The sequence below is a fragment of the Anolis carolinensis genome, chromosome 2 (assembly GCF_035594765.1).
Source record: "Anolis carolinensis isolate JA03-04 chromosome 2, rAnoCar3.1.pri, whole genome shotgun sequence".
Classification (NCBI taxonomy): Eukaryota; Metazoa; Chordata; class Lepidosauria; order Squamata; family Dactyloidae; genus Anolis; species Anolis carolinensis.
In genome coordinates, this window is record NC_085842.1 from 17,263,796 (window position 1) to 17,285,556 (window position 21,761).

At 41.4% G+C, this 21,761-nt stretch overlaps 2 protein-coding genes across 2 annotated transcripts in view; one reads left to right on the forward strand and one right to left on the reverse strand.

Moving 5' to 3' along the window:
- The window catches only part of LOC100561995 (zinc finger protein 850), a 42,533-nt gene that overhangs the window by 8,929 nt on the left and 11,843 nt on the right, over window positions 1-21,761 (forward strand). The window contains exons 8-9 of the mRNA XM_062969275.1: window positions 1,555-2,474; window positions 17,103-17,519. Coding sequence (XP_062825345.1) covers window positions 1,555-2,474; window positions 17,103-17,519 — 1,337 coding nt within the window. The remainder of the gene's footprint in view (window positions 1-1,554; window positions 2,475-17,102; window positions 17,520-21,761) is intronic.
- Window positions 7,708-20,822, reverse strand: LOC103278292 (zinc finger MYM-type protein 1). Its single transcript, XM_062973303.1, has 2 exons — window positions 20,505-20,822; window positions 7,708-20,323 (listed from the first exon to the last, which is right to left on the reverse strand). Exon 2 carries the CDS (start codon window positions 19,965-19,967, stop codon window positions 18,597-18,599), a length of 1,371 nt encoding a protein of 456 aa, XP_062829373.1. The 5' UTR covers window positions 19,968-20,323; window positions 20,505-20,822; the 3' UTR covers window positions 7,708-18,596.

Sequence of the window (21,761 nt, forward strand, 5' to 3'; positions counted from 1 at the left end):
AAGACATGATGGAGCCCCAAGGGACCCCATGGGTGAATGGCCAGGTATACAAACAGGAATCTCCCATCACCATTTTCTGGGTTCCCCCTTCAGGAAAGAACAGAGCTATTATAAAACAAGACCTCCTATTCTTATCTAGCAAGGCAGCCACAGTTTGATATCACAAACTGATGTAAGGTCCAGTGGAATCAGTAGGCACACATTCTCCGCCACTATCCGGTTCTCTCATTAGGCCATACACCAGGGTGATCAAAGTAGTCTCTGTCTCATAAGCTGATCTGAAACCAACTTGAAATGGATGTGTAGTAATCATTGTTTCCTTGAGTTGATCAATCCACTGTCATTCAGCCTCTTTCCTTTCCTGCTGCCTTCCACCTTGCAGGATATTATATTTTATTTTCCAGTGAGTTGTAGTATATCAGGGTTATGTCCAAAGTAGAGCAGCCAGTTTGGTCCCTTTTGCTTCTCGTAAGAGTTTAGTTCATGAATACTTTTTGAACCTTAAAAATGTTCTTTAATCGGTTTTCAGTGTGACAGATTGCATTACGCATTTTCAGAGAAAGTAGTAGACACTAACTATATTGTTACACAGACCAAAAAAAGGGGGAAATATTTATCCATTCATCTTTCATGGTTACCATCCTTCATTAAGCTGATCAGCTTCTTGAGAGGAGGCGGCTATTCTGATGGTGTTTCTGCATGTACAGCACATCGCAGAATATACAATATGAGGGAGGGGAGTTAGCCCTGGAAGAAGTGGATTTCTTTACCTCAAAGCTTGCCAGTATTTTAAGTTGATTCAGAAAATATATGTATACTACCTTTGGTCCAGATAAATCTAGCTGTGTGGGAGCCTTTGTGAAACAGACATTTTGACATTCATATATATATGTACGAGTGTGTGTTTCTTCATATGCTCCATTCACAGAAAAAATAACCAAATAAATGCCAGTCCATGCTTGTGAAGTTAATGATAGAAAAAGGTGGTCTACTAATTTTGAAATAGAGAAAATGGAACAGTAGGAGAGTGCTTTTAAAAAAAAACAACTAAGGAGTCTGGATGGGAGAAAGAAATTCTAATCAAAGATGTAAAGAGTAACAAAACAAAGAGAGAAAACGTCACTCCGGATCTGTGCAGCTTCATTTATTCCTTTTAAAAGTACCACCTTTACTCTGGCTTCTAAACTAACTTTTCATGTTTGTTGTGCTCCCTGATGGCATAGAGTTAAGTTTCCTTTACTTTGTGGCACCAGCGATGCCAAGAGCTTTTACTTTCTTGTGCCAGAAGCAAAGGGGATTCCAGAGAGACTTGGGATAAACAAATGGCTATGTTTTCCATAGTTCTGATTTACATATGATTTATTTTGAGGCTTCAGTCTTGATATAGTATATTTGGAGCAAAGGCAAAACAGATGTTTTCTTTAATTCATTGTCAGTGTTGGAAAGGGCTTTAGACTAAATGCATGTGCAATTTGAATACTTTTCAACTATTTAATATAATCTTTTCTTTTAAACACACGGTCACACTTCCTTTGTTCTGAAACCATGAGGCAGCATCATTTAAATGTTTGAAATATGAAAAGACTTTCAGTCGGAAGAAAAAGCTCACCTGTCATCAGGCAACTCACACAGGAGAGAAACCATTTATATGCTTGCAGTGTGGAAAGAGCTTCAATCGGAAGTCAAACCTTATTCATCATCAGTCAACGCACACAGGGGAGAAACCATTTATATGCTCAGAGTGTGGAAAGAGTTTTAGTGAGAAGAGGATTCTTAAAAATCATCAAAGCTGTCACATTGAAGAGAAACCATTTAAATGCTCAGAGTGTGGGAAAAGCTTCTGTCAGAAGGCAAGCCTTGCTTGTCATCTAGCAATTCACACAGGAGAGAGACCATTCATATGCTCAGAGTGTGGAAAAAACTTCAGTCAGAAGGCAAACCTTGTTCGTCACCGGGCAACTCACACAGGAGAGAAACCATTTATATTCTCAGAATGTGGAAAGAGCTTCTCTCAGAGGGCACACCTTGTTTTTCATCAGAGAAACCACACAGGAGAAAAATCATTTACGTGCTTAGAGTGTGGAAAGAGCTTCTATCGAAAGGCACACCTTGCTGTTCATCAGGCCACTCACACTGGAGAGAAACCATTTGTATGTTCAGACTGTGGAAAGAGCTTCAGTCGGAAGGCACAACTTGTTCGTCATCAGTCAACTCACACAGGAGATAAACCATTTATATGTTCAGATTGTGGAAAGAGCTTCAGTCAGAAGTCACACCTTGTTTTCCATGAGAGAAACCACACAGGAGAAAAACCATTTACATGTTTGGAGTGTGGAAAGAGTTTTTGTCAAAAGGCGTATCTTGCTGTTCATCTAGCAACTCACTCTGGAGAGAAACCATTCCAATGCTTGGAGTGTGGAAAGAGCTTCTGTCGAAAAGCACACCTTGCAGTTCATCGGACAACTCACACAGGATAGAAACCGTTTATATGCTCAGAGTGTGGAAACAACTTCAGTAAGAAACCATTCAAACGCTTGTGCTGCAGAAAGAGCTTCATTTGGGAGAAAAGCTGCAATTCCAGTTTAGGAGGCCACACAGGTGGAAAAGTGTTGGAATACTTGGAATGGGGGAATATTTTAAATGTCTTAATGTCTTAAAAGATATCTCTCGTTACCTAGAAACTTACACAGGCTAGAAAGTTTATAATTGTTTGGAATAAGGAAATACGCTTCAATCTGAAGAAATACATCAAAAGTGGTATGCAATTGCCACTCTGAAATGATTCAGGGTGATTCAGGGTGGAAAGAGCTCATGTCAAGAGGTTCATTTCACATCTCACCAAGTGAATCATACAGAGTGCAGGCAGAGCTGGAGTAAATTGAAAGAAAACTCAGAAGGCCTAAATCATTGTTAAAAAGGCACTGTGTTCAAAATACTGACTTTTGGGGGAGTAAATAATCTCCCTCTCTAAAAATATTCACCAATTTTACTTTATGAAATACAGCAGAGTCTTACTTATCCAACATAAACGGGCCAGCAGAATGTTGGATAAGCAAAAATGTTGGATAATAAGGAGGAATTAAGGAACAGCCTATTAAACGTCAAATTATGTTATGATTTTACAAATTAAGCACCAAAACATCAAGCTTTACAACAATTCGGCAGAAAAAGCAGTTCAGTACATTGTAATGTTATGTAGTAATTACTGTGTTTACAAATTTAGCACCAAATTTATGTATTTATTTATTACATAACTTCTACCCCGCCCTTCTCACCCATCAGGGGACTCAGGGCGGCTTATCAGATTGTATTGAAAACATTGACTACAAAAATATTGGCTACTAACAAATTGACTACAAATAAAGATAGAATTGCATAAAATGAACTTAGAGTAACGACATTGCTGAAAGTTAAATCCGTAAAAGATTCAGTCTTTGCTGCCTAGAAAAACAGCTATGGATCCGGGGGGAGGCAGACTGTGTTGGATAATCCAGAACGTTGAATAAGCAAAGGTTGGATAAGTGAGAGTCTACTGTATCTAATTATTTCAGTTTTTCTATCCATTTATGCATACTAGTCACTGCAGATATTTCTTGTTATTTATACTCATTGTTAAAAAAAAATACATACTGCTTCTCAATATATATAAGGGAGAATTAATCTAGTTTGCCCTAAATAAAATATTGTCATTGCCAGCAGTTTGTCTGGCTAGGCTCAGCCGATGGTGAGCAGGTCTCCAGCAGAGGAGGACTCTTCTCTGCATTACAGCAAGCTTGGAAAGGGTTCACCTTACCTCCTCCACAAGGAAAGTATCACAAGTATTTGGGATTATCAGTGAAGGCTTGCTGGAAAGAGCAGCAGCCTTCACTGCTCACTTCATAAAGGGGGCGGGAAAAGATAGCTCTTCTGTAGCACTTAATGTCGTACCTTCATATTCTTGTCTTGGCTCTGCTGCCCCTGGATTAGAATTCTGGACTCTGACCTTTTTCCTGTAATTCTGTCCTGGATCCTGTTGTGTCCTGGATCCTTGATCCTGAATTCTGGACTAACTTCCTGGCTTTGATTTATGGACTTGGACTTCAGGACCAGGCTGTGGCGCAGGCTGAAAAGCAAGCCAGCTGCAACATATCAACAAATCACTCTGACCAAGAGGTCATGAGTTCGAGGCCAGCCCAGTGCCTGCGTCTTGTCTCTGTCTCTGTTCTGTGTCATGGCATTGAATGTTTGCCTTTATGTGTGCAATGTGATCCGCCCTGAGTCCCCTTCGGGGTGAGAAGGGCGGAATATAAATGCTGTAAATAAATAATAAATAAATAATTCAGTTTTTACACCTGACTATCTGTCTTGACCTTGGAACTCTGACTTCAGTTTGTTATTTTTTTAGCTGTGATAAGTGAACTCCTGGCATCTGATTATTGGACTGTGATCATGCCTATTGTCTATTCTTGCTCCTTACCTGGCTCTGTAGTTTGCGGCTTGTCTGTAATAATTGGGCTTTTCATCTTGTTCATCATTACTTTGGCTGTGTGTTACAATTTTGTTTTGGCCAGACCTTGAAAAGACTCAATGACTTCCGTTCTTCTATAAGTAAACATGGTCTTGGCTTATCTTGTGTTGGTTTAATAAACCTCAGCCTTGATATCAGGAGAGATCTAGAACATGTGATTTGAATTATATGTCTCTTTTGTATGTTATGATATTAATTGAATATTTTTGTACTCTGTGGTGCTTAGGATTAAGGGGAAGAAGTAAATTATTAAGCATTAGCAGAGTTGACTTAATCAATCCTCATGTTAAATGTCTATTTTGTATGTTATGATATTGACTATTTTTGTATTCAGTCCATGGTGCTTAGGATTAAGGGGAAGAAGTAAATTATTAAGCATTACCAGAGTTGACTTAATTAATTCTCATGTTAAATGACTTTTTGTATGTTATGATATTAATTTAATATTTTTTTACTGAATTCGTGTGCTTGGGTTTAAAGGAAATAAAAACATTATTAACAATGAGCAGAACTGACGCCTATTAATCCACATGTTAAATCCCCAGTACAATTTGAATTTTGATTTGCAGACCAGGTAGTTGGATGGGAGTTTGGAATATTGGGGTCCAAAATTATTCTTTCAAGTGGGGGAATTAGGTTGTTACCACTTAGTATTTCTTCTGTCCTTGAAAACCCAATTCCTCGGCATTGATTTGTCCTTCAGATTGACTAAAAACAGTTATTTTCCAAGGGAGATTGGTAATTTTACAGGTCTGGAAGCTGTCAGAAAGGGAAAGTCTGTCTTAAAGTATGAGATGTGTTCAGTTAAACCTTTTTGAATTATTATTATTATTTATTTATTTATTTATTTATTTATTTACATCACTTTTACCCCGCCTTTCTCTCCGAGAAGACTCAAAGCGGCTTACAGTAAATAGGCAAAAATTCAATGCCTAAAAACAATGTAAAAACAACAATTCATATAAAACAATCTACAATCAATTATTTGTACCTTTCTTCTGTTTTCTGTTCCTTTTTATTGTGTTCAACATGGGTGCCATTTACTTGCTCTGTAAAGAATCTGATTATTTAGAGTTGATATGTATTAATGTTGAAGGCTATTGAGGAATTATCCCATGCTTTCAGTAGATTTCACACTACTAATATATATACTGTATAGTTGTGTTGGAATAGCATGGGTGTGGTCTAGAAAGAACACACCCAAAAAGGAGAATTCGATGGAGAGATCAGTAAGAAAAATGTATTTATCAGCATATTTATCCAAAAGCCTAGCAACAGATAAGCAATGCTCATGGATACTTACTTACTTAGGCCCTCCAAGTGTAGTGTCTTGGTGGTGAGTACATAAGTGACTGTGGAGTCCTATTCTTGACCCGCATGTTCTGCCATAGTGAGGACATCAGTTTTCAGGTGAAGGTGGTCCCGGTCAGGGTTGGCTTGACACGCCTTCCACTTGGCATGTTTCTTCCTTAAGCCCTCCATTCGTGTCTCTTCAAATTCCACAGCACTGCTGGTCACAGCTGACCTCCAGTTAGAGCACTCAATGGCCAGGGCTTCCCAGTTCTCAGCGTCTAATAATAATAATAAATAATAAAACTTTATTTATACCCCGCCACCATCTCCCCGTGGGGACTCGGGGCGGCTTACATGGGGCAGAGGCCCAAACAACATAGAACAAAACATAGGCAACATAATACAAATCACACTATAAGAAGATAAAACAGTAATACAATATATCAATTAAAACAAAAATACAGGATAAAAAATTGCATTTAAAACACATAAATGGTAAAATTGTAATAAAAACGGGATAGATTATTAAAAACCCTCTGGGGCTGATTAATTAATGACTGTATCTCCAAAGACCTGCCGAAACATGCAAGTCTTCAGTTGTTTCCTGAAGGAAGCTAGAGAGGGAGCCAACCTAATCTCCCTGGGGAGGGAGTTCCAGAGTCGGGGAGCCACGGCCGAGAAGGTCTCTATGCCACAGTTTTTTGAGGTTAGCTTTAAGCCCATCTTTAAATCTCTTTTCCTGTCTACCAGCATTCTGTTTTCCATTCTTGAGTTGGGAGATTAGTAACTGCTTTGGGAGACGGTGATCAGGTATTTGGACAATATGGCCAGTCCAGCGGAGTTGATGGCGTAGGGGCATTGCTTCAATGCTGGTGGTCTTTGCTTCTTCCAGCACGCTGACATTTGTCCGCCTGTCTTCCCAAGAGATTTGCAGGATTTTTCTGAGCCAACGCTGATGGAAATGCTCCAGGAGTTGAGTGTGTAGACCGTCCATGTTTCGCAGGCATAGAGCAGAGTTGGGAGTACAATGGCTTTATAAACAAGCAGCTCGATACCCTACGGATATCCTGATCCTCAAACACTTTCTGTTTCATTCGGAAGAATGCTGCACTCACCAAATTGCTCAAAGTGTGTGATCCCTTGTATCAGGAGACAGATGGAAGGCAAAGGGTGGTGGAGTAGGAGGTCAAGAAGGAAGACTCGGGCTGAGAGTAGCTGAGTAAATTATCCAAGTGGTAAGTAATAAACACACTAGAGCAGTGTTTGCTCTTCCAGGTGTTTTGGACTTCGGCTCCCAGAAATCCCAACCAGCTTACCGTCTTACAAATTGTGGGACCTAAAGTCCAAAACACCTGGAGGAGCAGAGTCCGAGAAACACTGCACTAGAGAAATCCAAATGGGTTTATCATGTGTTATTGCCCCAATCTTATTTTCCATACCTAATACACCAAAAATTTGAATACTGGTGGAGTTGAAGGGTGTGTGTGTGATTTTGTCATTTGGGAGTTGTAGTTGCTGGGATTTATAGTTTACCTACAATCAAAGAGCATTCTGAACTCCACCAACAATGGAATTGAACCAAAATTGGTGCACAGAACTCCCATGACCAACAGAAAATACTGGAAGGGTTTAGCGAGCATTGACCTTGAGTTTTGGAATTGTAGTTCACCTACATCCAGAGAGCACTGTGGACTCAAACAATGATGGATCTGGACCAGTCTTGGCATGAATACTCAATATACCCAAATGTGAACACTGGTGGAGTTTGGGGAGAATAGATTGTCAGCGGGGATGATGGGTAGCAGAGTGAAATCCAAAAAATTCACCATCCCGGTCTGCCTCCTCCTCTCCAGACTGTCTCCCAGTGTGGAAAACAGCACTGGACAAACTCACTCCAGCAGACGAAGTCCAACTGTTGATTAAACTTTATTTACATGAACTATTTACAGATAGAGCAAATTCAGTCCTTTCCTCCATGAGTGCTTGCCGAAAGCACCCATGCACACACACAGCACATTGCTCATCGCTGTTCTCCACTCGACACAGGAAAAACTACACACACCCTCGCATTCCACAGGAACCAAGATAGTAAGTCCCGGTCAAAACACACTTGACCCCATTGGTCCTGTGATACATCAATCATAGCAGACTCTCATTAACTCCATAACTGCTGAATCCAGATTGATTTTAACATTTCACAATACACAATACCCTGACAATTCCCCTCCGAAATGTTCAAATCAATTCTCTACATATACTTTAACACTCTACACATTTGATCAATCTTTCTAGAACTTCCACAAGATAAAACATGTATACATACAGTCATTTTCAATCACATGTAAATTGTTTTGATCACAATACATCAACTCTCTTCTTGCATCTTTATTAACACAATCGATGCCAGAACCATAACCTAATACACTGATGCTTCACTTCATTAATCAATAGTTTTCCCAACCTCTGAAAACTTAATTCATTGTGCCACATAGATTCATTTGATGCTGCCAGGCTATATTACAACTCACTGCTGGCTTAACCATGGATTTCAAATTCTCTTAAAATCCAATTTCTTAAAACCAATTCATTACATAATCAAACTTCACCCAAAAAACTCTAGAGAGTTCTTTCTCTCACTCTCTATCTCTTTTACATCTTTATTTTTCATCACAATTATTCACAAAACTGATTTAACTCTCTCTGAACATATATACATATTTCAACTTCCGTTCAGACTAATAAACAGGCACAATGTTTTTGCATCTCTGGCGCTTTGGCAACACCTGTGCCAATTGACAAGTTGGAGACCACTGATCAACTGATTCAATCTCGGTCTCAAGAAGAGATATATCTTCACTTTTTTCTGTCACCTGCTCTTCACTCTCAAGCTTAGGTGATTTTTTCCTTTTACCCCCTCTCTTCTGACTCTTCTGGGGAGTCTGTACTTCCCCATGTTTCACTGGAGTAACCATCTCCTCCTTAATGGTTCGTTGCATATCCTTTTCAACAACAGAACCCCCTCCACCTGAAGCTTTTTGTACCTCCGCTTCTTTTGTGGAATTGTTATTAAACAACATCTCTTTGTTCAAATGCAACCTGTCCCAGCCTTCATCCTTCTCAAAGAATGCCCTCTTTGAGAAAATAAGCCTCCCAAGACCACTGTGAAATTTTAGCTTGTCTTGGTAGTAGCCTAAAAATTGCATCCTTCTCCACTTAGGCTCACCCTTTTTCCTTTGGTTGGCTGGAACTAATACATTAGCATTTTGACCATATACTTTTAGATATACTATATTTGGGGGTTTTTTGTACATTCTCCGAAATGGGATGTCATCCAATTCCTCATCCCATAACCTGTTTAAAATGTAATTACTTGTGTGTGAACACTCTGGCCAATTCTTAGTTGAGCTTTTGGAATCTCTAATTAAACACTCATTCATGTGAAGAATTTGCTTCATCCTATTTTGAGCCACACCTTCTTCATTTGACTTATTTGATTTTACATTTTTAAAACCTATATTCTTTTCACTCAACATTTTCTTCATCTCTTCATTACACACATTAATTCCTTTGTCAAAAACTATTTGACCTACATGCTGTTTATAGACCCTTTGAACCATGTCTATCCAATTAGACACTTTTACAACAGCTTCCTTCAAATCCTTAAGGAAGTAAATATATCCAAATCTCGTGTGTCTATCTACTAACAGCAAAGTAAATTGAGAACCTCCCTGGCTTTTAACATCAGATTGTTACATATAGATGGACCATTTCAAACATTTCCTGGGTCTTAATTCCAGATCTTTTTGGATGCTCTTTTGATTCAATTCCCATCTCTGAACAAACTGCACAGTCTAATAAATTTTCACATTTCTCACACTCAAAATCTGTGCATATTTCTAAAGTTTTTCTGAGCACCTCTACACGTGCATGACCCATCGCTCTGTGAAGATGATGGATACACCTGTCATGCATAATTTTCTGCTTCACACAATAGACTTGTGCCCCATCTGGAAAGTTATTTTTGTCAAACATCATATACATTTTGTTCCTTTTTACACCTTTTGAGACTACTCGTCCATCTCTTTGAATATAGCAATAGATTCCGCTAAAAATTACTTTATATCCGTTCTCAGTTAAGGTAGCCACACTTAACAAATTAGAACTTAATTCTGGGATGTAAAGTACATTTTCCCAATCCACATTCAAGCAAGGAATGAACACAGTGCCACATTTGTTGAACTTCCTCTCAGTTCCATCAGCCAAAGTCACTGCTGTTCCAGACACATCCCTTCTGTTTTTCAAAAGTTTAATATTTGTAACAACATGGTGTGTACAACCTGAGTCCAAATACCACTTGTTCTTTTTGGTGATCCTTCCATTCATCGCAGCCATAAACACTTGGGGCTTAGTTGTTGTTGACAAATTCTTAACCCCTCTGTTCCCACGAGAACTTCTTGCCTTGTTGTTTGGGCAACTCCTGGCAAAATGCCCTGGCTTGTTGCAGACAAAACACCGCCGTGTTTTGACCTGATGTACTGCAACCTCCTCACGATTCCCAGGAACACCATCTGGACCAAAGCCGGCCACTTGCGCCCCCTCCTGGTCGCACTGCGCCATCGTCTGCTTCTGGGCTTGTTCAAGTGCCCTCCGGTCCACTTCTTCTTGGATTCTCCCACACACTGAATCCAAAGTTAAATCCTGGACTCTCACATTCTGGAAAGAATGTACCAGAAAGTCCCAGTCCTCAGACAAGCTGCACAGCACCAGATAACACTTCTGTGCTTCAGAATATTGTAGGCCTCTTTCCTCAGCTCCAATCAATAATTGCTTTACATTGTCCAAATGTTTTCTGACATCCTCACCCTTAACAAGCTTTGCTGAAAACAGCCTCTTAGTCCAAATCATTTGAGACATGCAAGTCTCTCTCTCATGGACATTCCTTAAAGCTTGCCAAATCTCCTCAGGAGTGTCCTTATTTCTCACATGGACAAGTTGGTTTGGTTGGAGGCACAGTATTAAATATGCTTTGGCTTTCCTTCTGTGCTCAGCATTTTGATCTGTTCCATTGAGGGTATTTTCCAAATCTTCTGATGCCAGCAAAGACCGCATCATTACTGACCACGAAGCATAATTATCATCAGACAGCTTTTCCATGCTGGAAATGAAGCTTTTCCCAGCCATCTCGGCCATCAAGATTCAACACCCCAAGCTCCCGGTGAATCAGCTGCCTCCATGACCCTCGGTCCCCAAGATTAAGCCATACTGCCACTTACTCAAGTGCAGACTCAGGCGGTCACAATCTTCTCCTGCAGCTTCACTGGAGCTCTCTTTCGGGTCCCCTCCGTCTCTGGAATCCCTCTCACGGCCGCACAGTTGCTGAAAGCTCACCAGCCATCAGCATCTCCATCTATTGCGCAGCGGAAGCGTGCTGGGCCCATAACCCAGTGTCAGCGGGGATGATGGGTAGCAGAGTGAAATCCAAAAATTCACCATCCCAGTCTGCCTCCTTATCTCCAGACTGTCTCCCAGTGTGGAAAACAGCACTGGACAAACTCACTCCAGCAGACGAAGTCCAACTGTTGATTAAACTTTATTTACATGAACTATTTACAGATAGAGCAAATTCAGTCCTTTCCTCCATGAGTGCTTGCCGAAAGCACCCATGCACACACACAGCACATTGCTCATCGCTGTTCTCCACTCGACACAGGAAAAACTACACACACCCTCGCATTCCACAGGAACCAAGATAGTAAGTCCCGGTCAAAACACACTTGACCCCATTGGTCCTGTGATACATCAATCATAGCAGACTCTCATTAACTCCATAACTGCTGAATCCAGATTGATTTTAACATTTCACAATACACAATACCCTGACATAGATTTTGACATTTGGGAGTTGTAGTTGCTGGGATGTATAGTTCACCTACAACCAAAGAGCACACAATGGATCTGCACCAAATTTGGCACACTACCTACATGTCCAGGATTGAATACTAGTGCGGTTAGGGGGGCTGTTTTTGAATTATGGGAGTTGTAGTTCACCAACACTCAGAAGGTACTCTGTACCAAACTGGTGATGGAACCCGTAAACTTGCCACACATACTCAACATGCCAAACTTTGAATACTGGTGGGGTTTTGCGAGAACTGACCTCAGAGTTTGAAAGTTATAGTTCACCCACATCAACAGAGCAATGTGCACCCAACTGATGGATCTGGACCAAACTTGGCACAAATAACCAATATGACCAACTTTGAATACTGGTAGGTTTTGAGGTGGGACTGACCCAACATAATGGTAATTGTAGTTCTCCCTGCATCCAGAGAACCGTGTGATCCCCACTGATGATGGATCTGAACCAAAATGGGCACACAGACCCAACGTGGCCAACTATGAATACAGGCAGGTTTTAGCGGTGATTGACCCTGGCATATGGGTAGTTCCTTGGAAGGCACACAGCGGTGGAGAGCTCTCCAGAGCGCTCTCGGAGGTCACCCGTCTCATCCTCCTCCTGGCATAATGCTGAGAAAACAGCCCGAAGATCAGGGGAGGAGGATTGAGGCAGTCGCCACATGTCTCATTTTGCTCCAGGCAAAAGAATGAGGTGAGCGGCCCCGTCTTTATGCCAGGAGGACAGCCTAATGACCCACCCACTCCCAGGCCCTCCCTCTCTCGGGTCCATCCCACCTAGTGTGTGCCTGGCTACCCTTTTTACTGGCCTGGTTTTCTCAGGTGAGCCTACAATGTGGCCCCAAGGCAAAAAGGTTTGCCTATGCCTGGTATGAATGGACACCCGTGCCACATACACACATGCAGGTAAGGTATGTATGTGTGTGTATATATATATATACATATACATTCATTACCTATGTGTATGTATGTATGTGTGTGTGTGTATATATGTGTGTGTGTGTGTGTGTGTGTGTGTGTATATATATATCCCTGTGCCCACTGACAAAATATCTGTATATTGTCTTCCAAAGGCTTTTCGTATTAATATCAGTGTGTAGGCTGAGAATGCTGCTTTAGAATGTACCCATGGCAACGCTCTATTTCCATTCTGCAGTCAGTTATGAGTGCTGCAGGGTGAAGCTCATCAGCTGGCAATGTAGGTCCTTTTAAAGCAGCATTTCTCAACCTGGGAGTTGGGACCCCTCGAGGGGGTTGCGAGTGGGGTTTCTGATCGGTCACCAAAGACCTTGTGAAAACACATATTTCTGATGGTCTCAGGAACCCAAATCCCTCCAGTATTTTTTGTTGGTCATGGGAATTCTGTGTGGGAAGTTTGGCCCAATTCTATTGTTGGTGGGGTTTGACGGGCTCTTTGAGTGTAGGTGAACAATAAATACCAGCAACTACAACTCCCAAATATCAAGGTCTGCTTTCCCCAAACCCCACCAGTGTTCAAATTTGGGCATATTGAGTATTTGTGGCAAGTTTGGTCCAGATTTATCATTGTTTAGAATCCACAGTACTCTCTGAATGTAGGTGAACTATTATTTATTATTTTATTTATTTTATTTACAGCATTTATATTCCGCCCTTCTCACCCCAAAGGGGACTCAGGGCAGATCACATTACACATATAAGCAAACATTCAATGCCTTTTAACATAGAACAAAGACAAACAAACATAGGCTCCGAGCGGGCCTCGAACTCATGACCTCCCAGTCAGAGTGATTCATTGCAGTGATTCATTGCAGCTGCTCTCCAGCCTGCGCCACAGCCCGAGCCCCTACAACTCCAACTCCAAAACTCAAGGTCAATGCCCACCAAACCCTTCCAGCATTTTCTGTTGGTCTCTGGAGTTCTGTGTGCCCAGTTTGGTTCAATTCCATCATTGGTGGAGTTCAGAATGCTCTTTGATTGTAGGTGTGTTGGAGACTAGCCCGGGCCCGGAGGGGAAGTAAAGGAGAGAATTCCAGGAGAGCAAGAAAACAAGCCTTTTATTATCACAGCTGATGATAAAGCAAAACAGCTGTAGGTACCCACATTTTGTGGGTCCATACCATACAAATGGCCGTTGCCACATGTGCATAGCAAACTTCACTTCACTTTATTTCTTAATTAGCCGCTCTCCTCCAGAGTGCTCTGAGCGACTTACAATTTAAAATATCATTCCACAATATAAAAACATTTACATAAAAACAAAGAATTTATACCTCTTAGCTTATCTAGAATTGACCAATGGCTGAGGATCTTCCCCTCCTTCCACACCTACTTTGGCACAAGTGATACCAATGACCTCACTTGTTTACTCTGAGCTTTCTTCTCCCTTTGGAACTTCCTGGAGAAAGGCACCAGCTCACAGGAAGAGAGGGGCACAGGCCCTGTGTTGCACATACAACTTTGGTTCATACAAAGTGCTTATATTGTCTATATTGTCTGCTGTGGCGCAGACGGGAGAGCAATGAGTCACTGACCAGGAGGTCATAAGTTCGAGGCCCGCTCGGGGCTATGTTTGTTTGTCTTTGTCCTGTGTTAAAAAGGCATTGAATGTTTGCCTAATATGTGTAATGTGATCCGCCCTGAGTCCCCTTCGGGGTGAGAAGGGCGGAATATAAATGATGTAAATAAATAAATAAATAAAGGCTATGTGATATATGCAGAGGCAAAGCTATGTTAGGCAAAAGTTTACTATTTTCTGGCTTATGGTCCCTACAGGTGAACTATAAATCCCAGCAACTACAATTCCCAAATGACAAGATCAATCCCCCCCCCTTAACCCCACCAGTATTCAAATTTGAGCATATCTGGTATTTGGGCCAAATTTGGTCCAGTGAATGAAAATACATCTTACATATCAGATATTTACATTACGATTCATAACAATAGCAAAATTGCAGTTATGAAGTAGCAACGAAAATAATTTTATGCCTGGGGGTCACCACAACATGAGGAACTGTGTGAAGGGGTCGCGGCATTAGGAAGGTTGAAGTCCTAAACACCTGGAGGGCCCAAGTTTGCCCATGCCTGGGATACTGAGCCTTCTCTTTTCCCCCTCCCCTTTATATCCTTTGCAATAATTATAAAAATCCAATATGTATTCCTGTTTTGAAAGACAAGGACTCTGCTGCCCAGTTCCTTCCTGGAAGGCAGAGCTGGCCCTTTACCTTTGGAAACTTCTGCAGCCATTGCCTTTTGCCAGTTCATTTCCAGGCTGCAAGAGCTTTGATTATTCCTCGGCTTTTATCCCCCAGCCACCGCCTTTCTCCCTCCTCCCTTTTCCAGCTGTGAGAAGGCCTACTTCCCAATGTCTCCATGGCAACGCCCAGTCCATGGCAACGGCCGCCCCGGCAACCGTGCACAGGCTCTCTTTGTGTCTCTTTCCTTCCTTCCTCCATCTCCCTCATACATTTCTCCCTCTCTTTTTCTTCTTTTTCGCTTGGCCTCCCTAATACTCCTTCCATCCCTCTTCCTTCCTTTCTCAGACGAAGCGGAGGGCACTGTCTTCTCAGCATCATCTGCAGGTGTTTCTGGGCTTTTTTGCAGGTATTAGAGAAAGGGTCCAAATTGGGTTCAACCTCAGGCAGCAGAATATCTTGGATTGGAGCTATGTCAAAGAAGGGAGGGAAGGGCTATAAATACATAGGCTCTGGATAGCTTTGTTTCATAACGCAGGAGGATTGAGAGGGATAGGCCGGGCTGTGGCGCAGGCTGGTTAGCAGCCAGCTGCAAAAAATCACTCTGACCAAAGAGGTCATGAGTTCGAGGCCAGCCGGTGCCTGCGTCTGTGTCTGTCTCTGTTCTATGTTATGGCATTGAATGTTTGCCTTATATGTGCAATGTGATCCGCCCTGAGTCCCCTTCAGGGTGAGAAAGGCAGAATATAAATACTATAAATAAATAAATAGGAGCCCCAGTGGCGAAGTGCGTTAAAGCACTGAGCTGCTGAACTTGCAGACCGAAAGGTCCCAGGTTCAAATCCCGGGAGCGGCTTGAGTGCCCGCTGTTAGCTCCAGCTCCTGCCAACCTAGCAGTTCGAAAATATGCAAATGTGAGTAGATCAATAGGTACCGCTTCGGTGGGAAGGTAACAGCGCTCCATGCAGTCATGCCAGCCACATGACCTTGGAGGTGTCAACGGACAATGCCGGCTCTTCGGCTTAGAAATGGAGATGAGCACCAAACCCTAGAGTCAGACATGACTAGACTTAACGTCAGGGGAAACCTTTACCTTTAAATAAAATAAATCCGCAAAAGAAGAGAAAGAGGGAGAAGGGATTTTAAGGACTGAACAATGGAGAGGAACCTGGGTGATGGTACTGGTCAGTGAAATGGAAGGAACCACTCTCTGAATTGTAGGTTTTTGTCTTCTATCCATTAATCTGGAAGCCCCTGATAGTGCAGTGGGTTAAACCGCTGAGCAGCTGAACCTGCTGACCCAAAGGTCAGTGGTTCAAATCCAGGGAACAGGGTGAGCTCACGTTGTTAGCCCCAGCTTCTGCCAACCTAGCAGTTCGAGTAGATCAATAGATACTGCTCCTGGCATGCAGTCATGCCAGCCACATGACCTTGGAGGTGTCTACAGACAACGCTATCCTAGCAGTTTGAAAACATGCAAATGTAAGTAGATCAATAGGTACTGCTCAGGCGGGAAAGTAACGGCACTCCGTGCAGTCATGCCGGCCACATGACCTTGGAGGTGTCTATAGACAACGCCAACCTAGCAGTTCAAAAACATGCAAATGTGAGTAGATCAATAGGTACTGCTCCGGCGGGAAAGTAACGGTGCTCCGTGCAGTCATGCCAGCCACATGACCTTGGAGGTGTCTACAGACAATGCCAACCAAGCAGTTCAAAAACATGCAAATGTGAGTAGATCAATAGGTACTGCTCCGGTGGGAAGGTAACAGCGCTCCATGCAGTCATGCCAGCCACATGACCTTGGAGGTGTCTACAGCCAACACCAACCTAGCAGTTCGAAAACATGCAAATGTGAGTAGATCAATAGGTACTGCTCCAGCGGGAAGGTAATGGCGCTTCATGCAGTCATGCCAACCACATGGCCTTGGAGGTGTCTATGGACAACACAGGCCTTTCAGCTTAGAAATGGAGATGGGCACCAACCCACAGAGTTGGACATGAGGAGACTTGATGTCAGGGGAAAACCTTTAACTTTATCCAGTCGTCTATTGAACATTAATGGTAAAATGTTTTTCTGCCTCGAAAGTCTCGTCATTAACCCATTAATCTTGTTTTCTTTTCTTGTTTTCTTTTAGGCCCTACAGATTCGGTTGGCCCTTCCCTTTTGGGCAACTTCTGGCATTTCTCCATCTGCTTTGGAGTCAGCCTAGAAGCAGAGAATAAAGATGGAAAGGCAAGGATCATCTGGCTTCCAGTTAGAAACGTTTCCTCCTGCTGTTAAGACACAGAACGGTGGAGCACTCTGGGAGGACCCTTGGAAGAAAGACCTGGAAAGCAACCTGCTCCATCCAGATATTCAGCGACATTCTTTCCGGCAGTTCTGCTATGAGGAGGCTCAGGGGCCCCGGGAGGTTTGCAGCCGCCTCCACTCTCTCTGCCGCCTGTGGCTGAAGCCTGAGGAACATACAAAGGCAGAGATGCTGGACCTGGTGCTCCTGGAGCAGTTCCTGGCCGTCCTTCCTGCGGAGATGGAGCGCTGGGTGAGGGAATGTGGGGCAGAGACCAGTTCCCAGGCCGTGGCTTTGGCTGAAGGATTCCTCCTGAGTCAGGAAGAGGAGAGGAGGCAGGTGAGAGAGAAAGAGATTCACCTTGGTCATTTCAAGGAGCAAACATGATAGATTAGAATCCCAGCAACATATACGAGGAAAGGGCGAAGAACCTGAGTGTGCTCACTTTGGTAAAGAGCAGATTGGGGTCCCTTCTACACAGGGCCGGCCCAAGGAAATTTTCAAGTGTAAGCGAAACAGGATTTTGGTGCCCCCCCCCCCAAAAAAAAACCCCCAATCACCGAGAAATAAAAGGTAGAAGGTAGAGGTGAATAGAATGGATAAAAGAGTTTACCTTACAACCAGAAGTTTATTAACAACATTATGTTCATATAGTAACATTACATAGAATTAACTCCAATCTTAATAAATAATAATAATAATAATAATAATAATTTAATAAATAAATATTTTAATAAACTTTGCAACAATTTTAATTTTTTAACATCCAGTTTTCCTTAACACAAATAATAATAATAATAATTTAATAAATAAATATTTTAATAAACTTTGCAACAATTTAAATTTTTTAACATCCAGTTTTCCTTAACACAAATTAACTTGAACACTTGTAAAAATTAAAACCTGATTTTTCTGACTTTCAATTTGGAAAACTCATGTACTAGGGAATCTGTGTCCATGTCATCCAACAAGCTATTTTCAATGGCCAAGGTTGATAGTCCACTCAAGCGCTCTTGACTCAAAGTAGATCTTAAGTAATTTTTTATAAGTTTCAATTTTGAAAAACTCCTTTCACCGCTGGCCACGGATATTGGAAGTGTTAACAGAATTCTCAATGCAGTGTAGACATTTGGGAAAACATCCTCCGAACCATGATTTATAAAAGACAAGGCATCAGCTGGGAGACTTCCAGGGGGAAGCATATCTGCAAGTAATTGTAGCTCTGTATACAGATCACCAGCATTCACATCGTGGTCTTCTCCATCTGTCAAAACAGTTTCAAGGCGTTGACAGGCGTACTTCAATTCTTTTTCATTCCAACATTTCCCAAGGCTTGAAATGTCATACAGAAATTTGAAACTTCCACTATGGTTGTCCATTAGCTGAAATCTCTCCTTTAATGAGGATATTGCTGTGTCAAGCACAACAAAAAAAAAAGTTCACTTTAAAAGACTCTTTGCCAGAATGTACAGCTTCATCTTTACATTCATACGAAAATTGTCTGCTTACTTTTCTCGGTCGAGCTTCCTGTTCGTTTTCAAAGTCGGCAGTAGCATCGATTTTTTCTGCCAGTTCCTTTGCATCTGTAATGATGCTATTTAGACCTTCTTCAGATCTCATCCTTTCTAGAAAACTTTTCACACTCTTAATAAGAGCCATAGAATTTTGAAGATCGATTGACACTTTTTGCAACTGTTTACTAACGATATTTATCTTGTGCAGGATCTCATGCCATGTCACTATGCTGCACAGAAATGTGAAGCTTTGCAGTCTTTTAAGAAGAGCACCAGCACGGCTCCTACAGAGTCCATCAAATTTCTGATCATGAGAAGCTTCATATACGGCATCATATACTTCTTCAATATGGAACCTCAAAGGCAACAATGCTTCGATTCTACTTTCCCACCTAGTACTGCTAAGTGGTTTGAGTGTGAGAGTTGAAACATGCTTCAACAAAGTACCCCATCTTACTGGGGAACCTGAAAAAAGGTTATAGAGGTCTTGTACGGTGGCGAAACAGTCTGCTGCAATCTTGCAAGACATAGCTGCATCATTTATGACCAAGTTCAGGGAGTGGTTTCCACATGGTACATAAAAGGCTCTAGGATTTAAATCAAGGATCCTCCTCTGGACTCCAACATGTTTTCCCTTCATTGCAGAACCATTATCATATCCCTGGCCTCTCATGTTTTTTAATGGAATACGTCGTGCTTCCAACTCATGGAGTAATATTTCTGTCATACCTTCACCTGAAGGACTGGCAACAGGAACAAAGCCTAAAAAATGTTCCTTAATCAAGATATCTTCATTTGCTTTACATGTAACAAATCTAACCACCAACGTCATTTGTTCGGTGTTGCTAATATCTGGTGTGCAGTCCAATATAATAGAATAATATGTTGCCTCATGTAGTTGTTCCAAAATATTATTCTGGACCTTGCCTGCCAAGAAAGAAATAAACTCGTTCTGGACATTTTTACTCAAATAGTGGACATGTGTTTCTTTGGAAGTGATTCTTCTCACATGTTCAGCCATCGGATCATCAAACTGTGCTATATGTTCTATCAATTTTAAAAAGTTGCCATTATTAGGTTCAAATAGAACATCTTTTGTCCCTCTAAATGGCAATCCTTGAACCCCCAAAAACCGTGTAGCACATAGCAAGCGTTTCAGAATTTGATCCCAATGTTTAATTTCAGCATTAATAAGTCTTTCATGCTCTGCATCAATAGTTTTGTTTAAATGCAAACGTTGCGAGAGCTCACGCCAAGATGAACGGTTTTCCATATGAGGACGGGATTTCTCGTGACTGCTCAAAAGCCTGCTCAAGTTCCGCCAGTTAGAAAACCCTTGGCTACCTGCAAGACTGGATGTGTCGTTTCCAAAAATTTTGCAAGTAATACAAAACACTGCATTTTTAGATACAGAATACTGTAGCCAATATCTGTTGACACGCTCTCCATTACACAACTTCCTTGAATAATGAAATGGGGAAAATTTTCTGCCATGAATGTCCTTAGGAAACTTTATGCCTCTGACTTGCTGACTTGCTCAACAATTATTTTCCGTGCCTCATCAGTTATTTTGAGTGGCCACTCTCCACAATCATTGGAAAGAAATAACAAAGGGTCTCTTCTTTGTTCCTGAAAAAAAAGGGGGGTGTATGTTAACTTCTAGAAGTTTTTCTAAGATGTAATGCAATGCAAGATCAATAAGTATAATACCTCGTTATGCAATCTTTAAATAAAAAATGAACAAGACAGGCCAGGGCCAATTATATTTCCCAAAAATCTGCACTAATATTTTTAAATTGAATCTACTTACCGATTCAATAGCTTGCCGACTAGTAGATGGCAGGGCTGCATCTCTTAATGAATCCTCATCCACATCTTCAGTGTCAGTCCCAGTAATGCCAATACAGGAAGGTGGTAATGGTATTGCTGAAGTTGCAGTGAGAAGGTCTTGACTGGTTGATGGTCCTGGTAGAGGCTCTGAGATTGGTATCTTTCCGTCATCAGCATGATCTGATTCAGTCAATTTAGTTGTCTCTGGCTTTCCTGTCTGGCATGATGGTGAAGTCGTGAAAAACCTTTTTAATGCTTTAGCTTGACTCTTATCTTCTTGGCTATGCTGCAACCTCCTTTTACGATGAAATGCTCCCGATGGCTTCTTCTTGCTTGACATTTTCTGCTAAGAAACCCAACTCGTCATATAAGGAAGGGGACTGACGCAGAACAACTTTCAGCTTATGACAACACAGCAGAAATACAGCCTGCAGCTCCATCCAAGAACAGTAGAGTCTCATTTATCCCACATAAACGGGCCAGCAGAGCGTTGGATAATCAAAAAATGATGGTTAGCATTGAATAGCCTTGCTAGACCTGGTTATGGACCAAGCATTTGAGCATTATTCCTTTTCATGCTATACTTGAGAACTGTTTAAGTACAGCAGAGACTCTACAGTAGAGTCTCTACTGTAGAGTCTCACTTATCCAACATAAATGGGCCGGCAGAACGTTGGATAAGCGAATATGTTGGATAATAAGAAGAGATTAAGGAAAAGCCTATTAAACATCAAATTAGGTTATGATTATACAAATTAAGCACTACAACATCATGTTATACAACAAATTTGGCAGAAAAAGTAGTTACATGTGTAGTAATGCTATGTAGTAATTACAGTAGAGTCTCACTTATCCAAGCCTCGCTTATCCAACGTTCTGGATAATCCAAGCCATTTTTGTAGTCAATGTTTTCAATACATTGTGATATTTTGGTGCTAAATTCATAAATACAGTAATCACTACATAGCATTACTGTGTATTGAACTACTTTTTCTGCCAAATTTGTTGTCTAAAATGATGTTTTGGTGTTTCATTTGTAAAATCATAACCTAATTTGATGTTTAATAGGCTTCTCCTTAATGCCTCCTTATTATCCAACATATTCGCTTATCCAACATTCTGCCGGCCCGTTTATTTTGGATAAGTGATACTCTACTGTACTGTATTTACAAATTTACCACTAAAATATCACAATGAATTTAAGACACTGACTACAAAAACATTGATTACGAAAAGG